This window comes from Apaloderma vittatum, unplaced genomic scaffold (genome assembly GCF_000703405.1).
Source record: "Apaloderma vittatum isolate BGI_N311 unplaced genomic scaffold, ASM70340v1 scaffold32897, whole genome shotgun sequence".
In the NCBI taxonomy this organism is placed as follows: Eukaryota; Metazoa; Chordata; class Aves; order Trogoniformes; family Trogonidae; genus Apaloderma; species Apaloderma vittatum.
The window spans coordinates 34,240-48,634 of record NW_009725079.1 but is presented as its reverse complement, the minus strand read 5'-3'; the positions used below and the strand labels follow the sequence as shown (position 1 = coordinate 48,634).

The 14,395-nt window shown below is 39.7% G+C and overlaps 1 protein-coding gene across 1 annotated transcript; it reads right to left on the bottom strand.

The window, feature by feature from the left end:
* Positions 1-7,230: 7,230 nt before the first annotated feature.
* Positions 7,231-14,157, bottom strand: VCAM1 (vascular cell adhesion molecule 1). The gene is made up of 8 exons (XM_009872775.1): positions 13,812-14,157; positions 12,816-13,133; positions 11,990-12,262; positions 11,096-11,363; positions 10,829-10,839; positions 9,941-10,222; positions 8,224-8,490; positions 7,231-7,489 (listed from the first exon to the last, which is right to left on the bottom strand). Exons 1-8 carry the CDS (start codon positions 14,155-14,157, stop codon positions 7,329-7,331), a joined length of 1,926 nt encoding a protein of 641 aa, XP_009871077.1. The 3' UTR covers positions 7,231-7,328.
* Between the last annotated feature and the right edge of the window lie 238 nt (positions 14,158-14,395).

Below are 14,395 nucleotides of genomic sequence, written 5' to 3'. Positions count from 1 at the left end.
ACATTTCAGAAGCTCCCAGACATATCATCACAAGGTACTGAACTCAGCGAAGCAGTACTTCATTCCTTGCAAATAAGTATGTTGTACATGCTATGAATTTACATAATTTCAGGTGACGAAACAAACAGAAAACAAATCCATTGCAAGTTACTAAATGCAATGAAGCAATCTCTGACTCAGGAAACTCCTGAGCTTCAAACTGTTAGAGGCTGGAACTGTATTTGGAGAATATATTACAACATAGGGCTTTTTACAGCATTATTTTAGGTATTAACTTTTACCGACTGCTAGTTAAAAAACTTATTCTGACCTAGTGTGGTCATTCTTAAGTTCTACATCACAGTGAACCTCATTTCCCTGTCACTGAATCTTTCTACAATTAACTCCTTACCTGGGTCTGCTTCCAAAAATTATGTGTGTGCACTCATAAAAGACTGCATAAACCTTGGGAGTGAGTCAGCATCAATCTCACCCAGTATTTACCTTCACCTCTCAATTCAGTCGAGCCCAAGGCTAAACAGGTGCCCCAATCAGAACTCCTCTGCTCACCTGTCTCTCATCTCTGCAACAAAAGGATTTTGCTAAGAAAAACTTCATTAGCTTTTAGGATACGGATTTTTCATGTCCAAAGAAGCGGAGATCTTGGAGGTTTATACAGCCCCATTCTAGTGAATTAACAGTGAGCTAGAAATATAAAAGGAAAAAGAATAATCATATATGCAGGCTACTGGTTAAGTGTGCTCTTCAAGTGCTCCCTGCTACAGATACTTGCTACAAAAAGGGTGACAAAGAAGAACAAAGTTCTGGCAGTAGGTTTTACATATAATAAACAGGATACTTCAGTACATTTATATTTTGAACACAGAATTTTCAGCCTATGAATTTACCTTTAGATGTGGAAATAAGTCCTCCGGTATCCTGTATATTTCTTCAGGTGCTTCTACAGATACACCACTTTTTGGGCTGGCAGGCAAAGAAAGTGGAGCATTATTCTGTCATGTTCTTGCTTTTTACTTCAACTCAGACAACCTGGGAAGAGTAGTTTATGCCAACGTTATCACAATTTCTCAAAAGAAGTGATGTTCTTTAACCAATACAAACAAAATCTTGTTATCTGCTCCATCCCTACTCTGTTATCGGCACCAAGGCCATTGTGACTATAATCTAGAACAAAAGACTCAACAACAATAGAGTGCTGGAATTGCATTTTGTTTGTGAGAAGGAATTTTTCTTTCCTTTTTTCCAGCGCTTATCTACAAAGCCTAAACCATCTCCCTAAAATATTTATTTCTGGGCTTTTCAGATAAGAGTGCCTGGATGAATTATTCAACAGCGAAGAATCATACAGTCTTGCCTTACTCTACTGTTATGATGCTTGGGTATATATGGAGGAAAAAAATGTTCCTGAATTTGAGTTGAACAGGGAATCAATAGAAACAATAGCAGATACGTTTTCAATGTAATTTCAAAAAACTGCAGGTAGTCATGTTTTAACTCTATATGTATTTCTATTATTGAAACAAGCAAACAAATGCACCATTTGTGGTAAGATTTTGTTGCTTAGGCCCATTAGCTGGAGGTCAAGATACGATGTCAGTGAGTACCCCAACCACATTTTTTGAAGTTCTCTCTTCAGCTGTATGTTAGAAGCAGTGGTAAAGGATCTAGTCTCGCTTCTTCTCCATGCACACCAAGTGAGTGGGAATGTGAAAAACTAGTTTAACCTGCTAGGTTTGCCTTGCCAAAAAAAGAGGCTCTGTGGCTCACCTGGTAGCAGTATCTCAACGTTACATCACTGTTAAAACTGATAGTCTCCTCCACAGTAAGTCTCTGAGTCCTTAATAAATATAAAAGAATAACATAAAATACAGCAGTCTGACATAGGTGTGAGTGTTCAAGACATGATATTCACACTGAGAACAAGAATTCATTCAACACCTATGGCACCATTTCTTTTAACTGCTGAAAGCAGATGTCCATATCTGCCTCTCAATGAACGGAAAGGTAAAATATTTAGGATAAAAAATCAACAGCATTAGGTCTCAACATTCTGGGGATTTTACAATCAAGAACATCAAAAAGCAGTAAAGTCATTCTGGTTTCCTCATATGCTCTTCATGGTTCAGTTAACATATGTAGGTATAGTTTTAATTATTGTAATGAAACAAAAGTTATCGTTGTCTTGTTTCAAATCACTTAAGCATAGACTCCAAGACTTTCTGTCACATCTGTTTATAAAATATGTATTTGCCTTTTAAAAAACCAAATCTTCAGTTAGTCCTGTCACAAATGTTCAGATTTAAATGGGTAAATTTCTTCACATTGCAAAAAGCAAAACGTGCCCTTGAAGAGGAAATTTTCAACCTGTCAAAAACTATTCCCCTTGTTTCATTCACAACAAATCTTAAGCATAGCAGAATCACTGAGAGGAACCAAGAACACAGTGGGCAAGGGAAACTTCACACCCCTGTATCCCATAGACACACATTTGACCATTCCGTGTACTTCAACAGCATCAGGACTCCGCAGGCGTGAAGGGCAGAGGGACAGACAGGAGATTCCCTGCTTTTGTACCCGGTGGCTACCCAAGTACCAGGAACAGTGCGTTTTAACTTCTAAGAGGCCTGGTGGCTAACAGCAAAGCACATCACTCTCTTTACATGCATTTCCATATTTCTGTTAGCATAACTTGCATCTCTTTGGTGGCAGGATATACAACATGTGGATCCCAAAAGATTGTGAGGCCTAAAGGTAGTTGAGCAGCAGAACAGCCAAGAGAACAAGAGAGGTAGCTTCCCCGATGTAACTACTTCTCTCATTTCTTTTTTAGATGTGAAGTGGCCTTCAAACCGAGCAGTGTTAAAACCTGGCAGTTTTTGATTGGTAAGTTGAATGGTCTAGGCAAAATTCAGACTGTTTGTTAAACAAAACTTTAAATAACAGGAAAATCTGGGATTAATGGGATTAAAGGATAGAAAACACAATTAGTGCCAGTCAGGATGGTTTTATGGAACACAAGACATTATCAGACAAATGAGATTTAAGGTATTTGGACTCATGAGTCATTAAACTTAATTTTATATGGCTCTGTATTTCAAAAACTGTACTATGAACAGCTCTGAGGGACTGTATCCTACAAAGGACCAAGAAACTGTAATAAGAATAAGGAATTGACTTACCGTTTATTCCCTGCAGTGACATGCTGCCCAAAAAGTGGCAAATGTAAAAATGCTGTTTATGGAAGCAGAGCTGCACAGAGTAAAGAAGCAAAATGACCTGTGGCATTGGCAAAACCAGCACTGGAGGATCATATGCAGATCTTTTGCCATGTTTTAAAGGGTGTGTTGAAGTGCTGGAGGGGATTTATAAAAGAGCACAAGGATTATTTACCATTGCAGAAAATGCTTGACAGAGAAAGGTAGGCTTACAACAGCTCAGTCTGTTTAGTTTATCAGAGAAATGAGAGATGGCTTGACTACAGTATGCAATTATCTTGTAGAGAGGAAGCAGGCCATGTATATACAACAGAAAGCACACAGCTAGTTACCAGGGACAAGGGTACGTTCTCCATTTGTGAGGAATTCCCAGTCAAAATCAGATTCCTTACAGGGGGACATGCTCTGCTTAGAGAAGTTACCTGGTCTAGCACAGTCGATGAAGCTGAGTGGCCTGCCGCAGCCAGACACACTAGATCATCACTTGGCCTTAGCCATCGTGATTAGGCCTTGCTAGTCCCTGAATCCAAGGGAAGCCTGTCCCTGCACACACAGGGTCTCCAGGGTTACCTCCAGCAGGTAACAGCACCTGTCACAGGATATATTAACCATTCTCTACAATGTACCTACAAAATAATCTGAAAGCATTTCAGATTATTCTGAAAGTTTAAAAAACATACCTTCTTCTGTTTGAGCTTTACATTTTAAGGAAGAGCATATTCTGAACCAGCTGCAGGGAGTGAGACTTTGCAATCAGCACTTAAAATCCAGGCTCATTTTAGCATTATCATTTGGCATTGCCTAATGGTATTGCTAAATAAACCGCTGCTCTAAGGTTACAAGGGCAGCTTGTATGACACAAGGCCCAGGCAGGAGAAAATGCAACTCTAAAACCTGTGAAGTGATTTGAGGAGAAAATCTGAGCAGACCTGCCACAGCCACGTTCTTGTCATAAAAATAGGCCCTGTGGCAGGGACTCTTACCTAGACCTCCAGTCAACTCTGACTCCTTCTAAAAGTGTTTGCTGGGCTGGAGCTACTGTTCATGCGTTTTTGCCAGGGCAGAAGCTCTGCACTTTGCTTGATGAGAAACAGTGAAAGGAGAAAGAATGTTCCCTCTGTAATTTTCAACAAAAAGAGAAGTTATTTTACTGTGAACTTTAAATCACCATAGGACAAGCTTCTGCCTAAATCAGCAAGTGTCCTGGAAAATACCGAGAATCAGGCAGTAGGGGAAGAGATCCCCTGGCAAGGTCCTTCTTTGTGACTTCACTGGGAGGAAGCTTGCTGCCCACAAAAGAGCAGCCTCTCCTAAAATGAACACTGCAAGCTCTAGTCACTTAAAGTTTCTGAGTGAAAAACTGACCCTGTTGAAATCACAGGCCAACTCCTACTCACTTAAATGACTCTATGGAGACCTTGAGAGGCCAGACAAGCCATGCAGACATGAAGGTCTGCATCTGTATCAAAAATTCTTGTGAAACCAACAGCAGAGAGGATACTGGCAAAGCTGCGGAGGAATTTCCAGGGAAGACTATGCAAGCAGCAAACTGTTATTGCAAGACAACTCCTATTTCTCTCCCACTCATCTTTTTATTCCTCCTAAGGGACTATGCGAGAGGGAAAAACAGCACAGAAACTGCTAAGCCCCTTTTCCAAGTAGGTCTGGCCCAAGACCTTCCAGCAAAGGCATAAAACAGCAAGACAGATCTTACTGGGTCTGACCAGCGATCCAGCCAGCTGCCCTAGTATGCCATCAGCAGTCAAAGACACTATTTCAGGAGAGCATGCAAACCTGGCTACTAGCTGCAGTATACTCCCTGAGGATGGCTTGGCACCAATGGCCATTGGATTGGAGAGGTTATACAGTACATTTCCACCCATTCCTTTTAGTATTTTTTTATGGTCCTTTAAATTGTTATTTTTTCCACTCCCCTTTTGAGCCAATTGACACTGTTATCCTCCACAACCTTCTGCAGCAGCTTCTAGTAGTTCATCATTCACTATGCAAAGAAGTACTTTCTATTATTTTTGTTAAACTGCTCTTTCCTTAGTTTCCGTGCCCTGCAGTTCTGGCATTGCATGAGTTAGCAAACAGCAGTTCTGTATCTGTTGTTTGCTATTGACTGCCTTCACAATTTGGAAAACATCACTCACATGCCCTCCTCCTTCAGAATTCTCTCTCCAAACTGGAAAGTCCCAGGCATTTTCATTTTTCCCATTTTTCAGTCCTCCTCTATATCTTTCCTAACAATCCTTCTTGTAATATAGATACCAGAACTATACCCAGCAGGCAAAATGCGTGTGCACCAAAGTTTTGCACAGCAGAAAAATCATGCTTTCTGGTTTGCTCACAAGATAGCATTGAGACAGGCCTGACATTATTCTGAGTAAATATGCCTGGCACCACCTCCAATAAATTTATGTCATGGGCCTGTCAAAGCTCTCCTCCTCCTCTGTCTTCAATCTTTTCTTCACCCTCCTACTTGCATGCTCACATTCCTCCAAGCCAAGTCCACATTGCTTTCCCATTTTTCTGCTACACCCCCACTTTCCAAGCCTCCCTTTCTCAGTGTAGAGAGGCGCAGGACCCTGGAGGCACTGATTTACTGTGCACAAAGCACTGCTGAACATGCCATGAAAAAGATACAGAAGATCTGCTCCACTGCCTCATCCCACAGCTAGCTGCCAAGAGACATCTGCATTGGTACTGCTGTTGGGGACAGCTGTTACTGCTTGTACAATGTCAAGAAACTCTTTTCACATATCTCTGCTTGACCTTGTCGGTGCACCTTGCTGTGCCTACCACAGTGGCTGAGGGCTGCTGAGACTGGGTGCACTTCAAAGTTCCAGCCCCTGTCCCTGCACTTCCCACAGCCTCGCCTTCAGTGCTGAACATCGCCAGCCAGATGAGCCAAAGCAGCACTGCCAACCAGGAGAGCAGACATATGGGAGAACACCATCAAACTCCACCCCTCCTCCTCCCTCATGCCTCTGCACAGAGAGCCCACTATTTTCATGGCCATTTTGCCAACACTGGAGAGAGCATGTGGCGAAAACAGGCACTAACCAGGGTGAAGCACGCAGGCACCAGCCATCTATTACGAGGAAAGATGTCAGGCAAGTGGTTTAGTTTTCCACAGTGAGCAGCTTGGGAAGGGCATTTCTTCAGGAAACAACTTGATCACCATGCCTGAGGCTGCACAGATTTTCCCTCTCCCCCTTGCTTCTGTCTTTGCAGCTAGGGCTTCCCATGATACTCAAATCAGCCAGTTGCTAAGGGTAGTGGTTTTCACTGGTTCCTTCCACAGGAACATATATTCTGACGTGATCTTAAGCAAGAATCACTAGGGCGATCTAGTCAAGGAAACCTACTGGTAGTTCTATTATTGGCAGCTTATATTCTAAATGAAGGGTCTGATTCGGCTCATCATGAAGTAACAGAACTCTGAACTTTGATTAAGCCTTACAAAAACACTACAGCTGTCCTACAACTAACTAGGCTATATTCCCAGACACTTTCCAAGTAATGTTTAAAATAAAATGTTTCACAAATAAGTCTTAATCTCAATTAATTAGAACTGAACTCCCCAGTGACTGTGTAACTTCATTGAAGGTCCAGACTTCATAGCAGTACGAGTGAGAAGAGAACATTTTCCAAACGTTACCACAAGCAGACAAATTATATTTAAAACATTCACCTGTAGAGTAATACAAAATAAAATATCACCCGATCAGCTCACATAAAGCTGATTTATATCTTTGAATTAACATTTCTCTGTACAGTTGCAGTAAGACTGCAATTTTACAAACTGACATTCAGTTGAAGATACTAACAACACAAATTATACACTATGTACAAACCTAGTTCTCCAAGGAACTCTTTGTTCAGCATGCTTCAATACAGAAGTGATTTACCCATTTCTAGGACAGGACGCTTTCTTTTCCTTTAATTTAAATACTGAAATAATTATCAAGACACCAAAAAAATCCATTTGTTATCACATGGCAGTATTCTTAAGTCACTTGTTTGTTACCATTCATTATAGAGTAGAACCAGTCACAACAATAAATAACATCGCTTATCACGAACTTAAGGCTTATATTCATGTGATCACACTTTCAGCCTGAGTGCTTTTACAAGACTGTAGGATCCATTTATCTTTGCTTTTCTTGACACGTAGATCAAAATTGCAGCTACAGGTACTGCTACTGCTGTTACACTGGAGAATGCAATAATCAGTGGTATCATTTGATCTGGTTTTTCCAATCTTCCTGAAAAGAGAAGCAAACAGAGAAAAAAGTTGTGTACAAATTCATTGAAATAGATACATGTGTGTCACTGTAAAAGCAGTGTTATTAATAGATTTCATTTGGAACACTACTTATGTTTTCATGCACAAAACATACTTAAAAATGCTTCTCTTACACTTTTTTCTTTAGTAATTCCATATTATGCACTTTAACATCTAGCCACTATCTTGGTCTTAAATTTGCTATGGAAGTTCAAATCCATCTGACATCATTGACAATGAAGAATAGCATGGAGTTCATCAAGAATGCAAGAAGAACAGCATGTATTTTACCCAGGAAGCATCTGGGGACAATTCTACCTTCTGGAAACAACACTTCAGAAGACCATGTTTAAAAAGCCAAATCTTTAGATATTCTTTGTGAAACAGAACTTTCTCTGGATTAGTCTCACTGTTCATGCACATGGACAGAAATGCAGCCAGGATCCACCTTGTTCTGGCCCTATACGTAAAGGTACTGCACCAAGTCAGGTGAGAGAGACAGTAACATCCACACTTAAAGGAGGGTAACTGTGGCTTATTCTCACCAGCTGTTCTATTATTTGGTTTGATTTGGTGTTTTGGGTTTGTTGTGGGGTTTTTTAGGTTATCTGCAGTATTGTGCAAGGATCAGCCACGAACTAGCTGTGCTCACCTTGACACAAAGTTGATTACAAAGAACAAAGAAAAGAAGTTGAAGGCAATAGATCTACCTACCTACAACACCTATCTCAATCACTTTGATCTTGTTTCCAACCTCATTGAAAACATCAAGCAAATATCTGCCTGTATCATTTTTGGTGACATTGTAGAGTATAAATGTTCCATTCACTGATGGCAAAATAATTTCTTTCTCCTGATGGACTTTTTTCAGGACCATCTGTGCTGGTGGGTTACTGTATGTGCTACATGTAATAGTGACATTTTCTCCTTCTTTAACATTTTCTGACGGATATACTAGCACAGTAATATTTTGAGGAGGAACTGAAAAGAAAAGAAATGCAAGGTAAGATTTAGCAACAAACAGAAGCAAAAAACTCATGAGGTATCAGCATCCTGTACTAATCCAGTTAATGGAATCACTATAATATTCAGGCACACAGCTTTAGACACTGCTCTGCCACCAGCAGAGACACTGCAGTCAACAGCAGCTGACGTAAAGAACATTTTATCAAGTGACAGAGTATGCTGCATATCTTTTACATTAAATGGAGCCTTTTCTTCTTTTCTTATTTTAAATTTACTGTTTATTCATTTGAGTCCATGAAAGGACACAGACCAACAAGCCTAGATGTCCTCTTTCAACAGAAGAGAAACACAGAGGGCAAAGGAAGGAGTCCTAGAGCAGTAGTTTTTTCACTAAGTTCCACAATTTTACATCCTGTTTTCAAACGTGGAAGTGGAACTATGAAAAAATTTGAAGCAGCAATTATTTTGTGCATCTGTGGTTTTGGACAAAAGTTTTCACTAGCACTAAGATGCTACACTTATGACAAGAACCTCTGCAACTTGTCTCATCTTTTTTAAAGATGATTCATTCTTAATGGTATTCAAGTGAAGATGTCTTTATGTCTAAAACAAACTCTAATATTAACTCTGTACCGTAGTTATTTTAACCTTTGACATAAATTACTGTGTGCTCTCCCACTTGTTAACAATATGTATTCATATACTCCTGTGTCCTGAGCCCTGTCTAAGGTATATTTGCCATCATTGTTTCAAGGGTTGTGATCTCATCACCTTTTTTTTTTTCACAGATGTAATATCTGCAAATGTGCAGGAGACGGTAACACTTTCTCCATGTATCACTGCACTTGAAGGGAAAACTGGAAGTGTTTTTTTTTGGTGCAGCTACAAAAATATTAGAGAGTAAGGAAAGGAGATGGATTAGTGGCAGAAGTGATCATTAAGCACACACCACTGCCATACAATAAACAGAAGCAGCAACGCTAAAGTGTCTGCTTGCTGCTGCTATTACTACTGTTGAGGCTGTGCTATCATTGCATGTAGGTTGAGAAAGAAGCATTTGGTACAGATTAAATGCAGTTTGTGAGAACAGGATAGAGAGTCAAGGAGAGCCAAGGGCCTGTAACACAGTCCCTCCACAGAGAAGTTTCAGCCTGTACTTTCTCTTCAAATCTTTTGTATGCAGGAAGAAAATACAGGCACTGAATAGCTTCTTTGCCTCACGCTACATTTGCCAAGTGGAAGGAGAGATGGAAGCTCAAATGACATGAGAACTTTGCATAAGCTATCTGCACTGAGGCAGATTTCACTGCTCCTTGGTTAAAGCTTCCTAAATAACTTAATGGCATAAGGGCTACCTGTACACTCTGTTGACATCAAAGACAGAATTCCCCTGCCCTTCAAAGAATGAGATCTGGACCTAAAATACATAAACCAAGAAATTTGTGTCCTGTCTTGTTCTACTAACCTTGAACAAGTAGCGTCACAGCTTTTTCGTCTTTGCCAAATTGGTTATAAGCTTCACACTGGTAAAGGCCCAGATCTTCACTTTTTACGTTCTGTATAGTTAAAGTTGCACCTTCAGAAATTTCCTCAGACTCCCCAGTGGCCTTCTTTTTCTTCCAAGAGATCACTGGAGCTGGATTACCAGAACTGGTACATTTCATCGTCACAGTCTCTCCTTCTTTAACAGCAGTAGCAGGAATAACAGAGACCATCGTATTTTTTGGTCCATCTGAAAGGAAGAATCCTGTAGTTAATCATCACTGGATTTTTTAACAATGGATCCAACATGTCTTACTGGACACCAGGTTGTTGGCCTCCCAAAGTTAATTTCTTTTTCATTCTCAGAATAAGTAAAGCACACAGTATCAGAGCTTCCATGCAAACTGCCTATAGCCTAAACATACCTGTGGATACACTTTACAGTTGGCTGTGCTTGCAGTACTGCGTTGCAGAATTAAGACTTTCGTCCTTGAGCTCTTTTCTAAACAAGTACATAACTCTTGCTTGCTAATTATGAAAAGAGACCCTGACCAGCTGAATATAGCTCATGTTGGGAGTTTCTCCATGAGAATGGACAGATAAGAGGCTTCTTGTACACAAGATATGCATGGGAGTGAATGGGAGAGTATGATCAAAACAGATCTGGGAAAGTCTGTTCTCCCTGTGTGATTAGAGTGTGACTGGAGGAGTACATGAGCTAATAACAACCCTGGCTGCATAGTCTGGTCTCTTGTTTGTAACCCACAAATAGTGCTTCTTGCTAAGAAGTATAAATATGTGTGTCTGCCTGCAATAAAGCGAATTCCATTTTCCACCATCTCGGAGTTCGTGCGTGCTTCTCCACACATACCAGCCAAACACCTCCAACCAAAGCCGTGAAGAAGGTAGGTCAGTTTCTCACTCATTCAGATCCTGACTTTAGACTGTCATTACATTAAAGATTTCATGTCTTTGTTTTGCGCATCAGCACTGCTTCTCTCTTTGAGGAAGAGCAGAGGACTATGCTGATTGTTCTGTACTCACAGCATTTTGTTTGGTTTGATGATTACATTTATTACTGAGGTAAGGGGAGATTTAACTAACTATTTATAAATGATCGGGAAAACATTGCACATACTTACATTCCACATTAAGTGTTATTTCACTTTTACTTCTCCCAAACTTATTTTCTGCTACACATTCATAGTCTCCTCCATTTAGGAATGTCACAGACGGAAGAAGAATTCTTCCCTCACTGTAAAGCCCCAAGTCTGCACTGTCAGATTTTCTCCTTAAAATAATCTTGGGAGGTGGGTTACTCTCAGCAGAGCATTGTATGGAGACATTTTTTCCTTCTTGAACTGTCGTAGAAGGCTCAATGGAGAGTTCTGTAATATTTGGAGCACCTGCATGACAAAATAAAAGGCTGTTATTTTAATGTGAAAGTACCAAAATTGGAGAGGGGTTTAAGAAAGCAGAAATTGCTTGCCCAAGGATCTGTTAATTTTGATTTTGGTCCCAGGCTCCACTGGAGACTTCTGACTCTATTAAAATAGTAGTAGTAGTAGTAGTAGTAGTAGTAGTAGTAGTAATAATAACACTAATAATAATATCCCAAATAGTTTCACTATTAAATGACTACTAAATTTACCACTAATGACTAAACCTACTAGTTCTAAGGCAGAGACTGTGATGTCCCTGTGAAATTGCTATGTACATTACCATTTCAAGGAAATAATAATGTGCCACACACCACCATTTTCTCAGATTCTTTTATCACTGAATCATTGCAGGAAATGTATAGAGGTATATACATACAATAGCAGTACAGAGACAATTAGCTACAAAATAAACATAGTAATTAAAAGCACAGCCCATGAAGAGCAGTGGTCAATTGAAAGCTAAATCCTGAATACATAACAAAGAAGGCCCTGTAATTTCCTAATTTTCAGTGTTTCAGCATCCTTCAATCCAACAGGCAGCTCCCAGTTGGGTACTGGATAATACGAGTTAAATTCAAGCAGACTTGTACCTTGTATCACAATGTCCACAGTTGCTTTCTCTGTTTTATTAGTTACCAAATTAATTACTTCACAGATGTACAGGCCTGAATCAGTGAAATGGGTACGGGGAATAAAAAAGGTACTGTTTTCTATCAGATGCTGAATGCTCTCATCAGCCAGCTGTTTCCTCCAAACTATTTGTGGTGGTGGATTACTCTCAGTCACACAAGTGAGTTTTAGAGGGTGTTCTTCCATTGTTGAGGTGCCTGGATATGCTGTAATGACAGTATTTTGTGGGCCAACTGGAAGAGAACAAAAGAGAGATAAGGTCAGTAAGTTAATGAAGAATGATATACACCTCTTTAATTTCTCTAGAGGTACATTTCACACAATACCAAGAAAAAATGAATAATGCATATCTGGTAACAGTGGAACATTTTTTCAGACTTCATAAAACATTTGGCTTGCAGCTGTGGAAGTTAAGCTAGACAAAATGTGTACAAATTATTTTTACTCTTACAGGTCTCCCTGTTATTTAGGGCCATAAACGTGGAACTGCTAAGCATACAATGGCAATTTTGAAAATATTTGTTTATCTGCATGCTGCCATTTTTCTTCTGGTCTTGACTTTCTTGTTGAGCACCAGTGCCCAAGGAGAGACAGTGACAGAGACATTACTAAAGCATTGACTAACTTCCGCCACGAACAACATCAGGCGTTTAATGACTCAATGACTGTTACTGAACACAACACAATTCAGCTGAATACTACACGTTATCTACAGAAATAATACAGAAAAAAAGTGCAGATTATAAATGACTTGTAGTGTGAAAGTCCTAGAATAACAATACTTACAGTTTGCATTCAGTTTCTGAGAAGCAACTCTTTCTTTGGGTTCAAAGTCCATATCAGCAATTGGTAACATAGCCACACAGGAGATCTCTTTCCCAATATCTTCAGCCGTGGGATAAAATGAATGTGTCACAGTTTTGCTCTCTGTGTTTGTGCTGTCATCTTCAAAAAAATTCTGCTCATGAAGAACTTGTTCCTCTTTCTTTATGAGTACTTCCAGGCGATTAGCAGGATATACATCAGGAATTTTGCAGACGATGACGAGTGGTTCTCCAGCAACTAAGGACGATCTGATCTCAATGATAGGATCACTGGGGAAAGCTAGAAGAGTAACATCAATTTCTTTAGTCTATCAGAGATGAACTCTAGGGCCAGCATAAGAGCAAGGTCCAAATATCAAACATCTTGAGTCTAGAAGCATTCAGAACATGACATTATATCAAATTTATTACAAGACATAGCTTGACATGAAGACATACAGATCTTTTATAAGCAGTTCACATATTTGCACAGTTGTTGAAATATGATGACAAATTATCTAATAAGATCAAGCAAGGCACCTAGGCGATGATACAGCTGCCTAAATACAGGCATCCAGAGCTGTCCATACACTGGTGGTATCCTGTTTTCTGTGCTGGCAGATTTAGATATCAGAATAATTTCCCTGCAAACTACAACGGCATCCATCTCAGCCATATTGGTTGGTTGTTTCTTTTCTGCTCTACAAACCAGACTCCCCATAACATTCAGCTTTCAAGAATTACCAAGAATAAGAATAAATTAGACAAGTATGTACTACTTCAGCGCAGAAAGCTAAGCAGAAAGGGGCTCACAAAGAGTCCCAGACAGACACATAGAGGAATCTTGAAAGGAAATACATGCTGAGTTATAGCAGTCTCATTATTCTAGCATTATCAGCTAGCTACTAGCCATCTAAAACAAATTATTGAATTTTTACAACTGTGTACTACTTAAAGAGAATTTTACATTTTTACTTACAGTAAAGTTCAACTTTGACACTCTTCTCTTTTTTCTCTTTCTCACCACAGAAGACAGTACACAGATACGAATGAGAATTCACAATGCTAACTGGATTCATTGTCAAGGTGGAGTATGTCCTTTGTTTGTCCACTGTTCCTCCAAGGGGGCTATCTATCTGGGTTCTCCAGGAAAAACTTGGTGATGCACAGCCAGTAGTATTGCATGTGAGTACGAGTGTTTCTCCAATCTGTGCAACAATTCTTCTAGCAGGTACAATCTCCATTTCAAAAGCTTTCACTATAATAATAAGAAAATACACAAGCTCAGCAGCATTCTCAACATTTACTTTACCATTTCTTCTCATGTTCTGCTGTGACATGAGGTGATTACTTTGCAAGTTTGCTTTACAGTCATGTGGAGGTTAAACTACTAAAGCTTATACAGTGGTTGACATCTCCAAAATGTCAAAAAGATAATGCAGACTCAGGTGACTCTAACAGACGGTTTCCACTGCCTGTTTCCAATGGCATAAACCCAGCGCTGTCAGGGAAAATAAAGGCATTGGCACAATATAACTTTTTTTTTTTTGGTCAAGTGGATCT

Coding starts and splice junctions, on each gene's coding strand:
- VCAM1 (XM_009872775.1), bottom strand. CDS start 14,157: ATGAGAAGAAATGGTAAAGTAAATGTTGAGAATGCTGCTGAGCTTGTG. Junction 11,364..11,989: donor TGTGGACATTGTGATACAAG/GTACAAGTCTGC, acceptor TTTGTCATGCAG/GTGCTCCAAATATTACAGAA. Junction 8,491..9,940: donor TGTGACGCTACTTGTTCAAG/GTTAGTAGAACA, acceptor TTTTCTTTTCAG/TTCCTCCTCAAAATATTACT.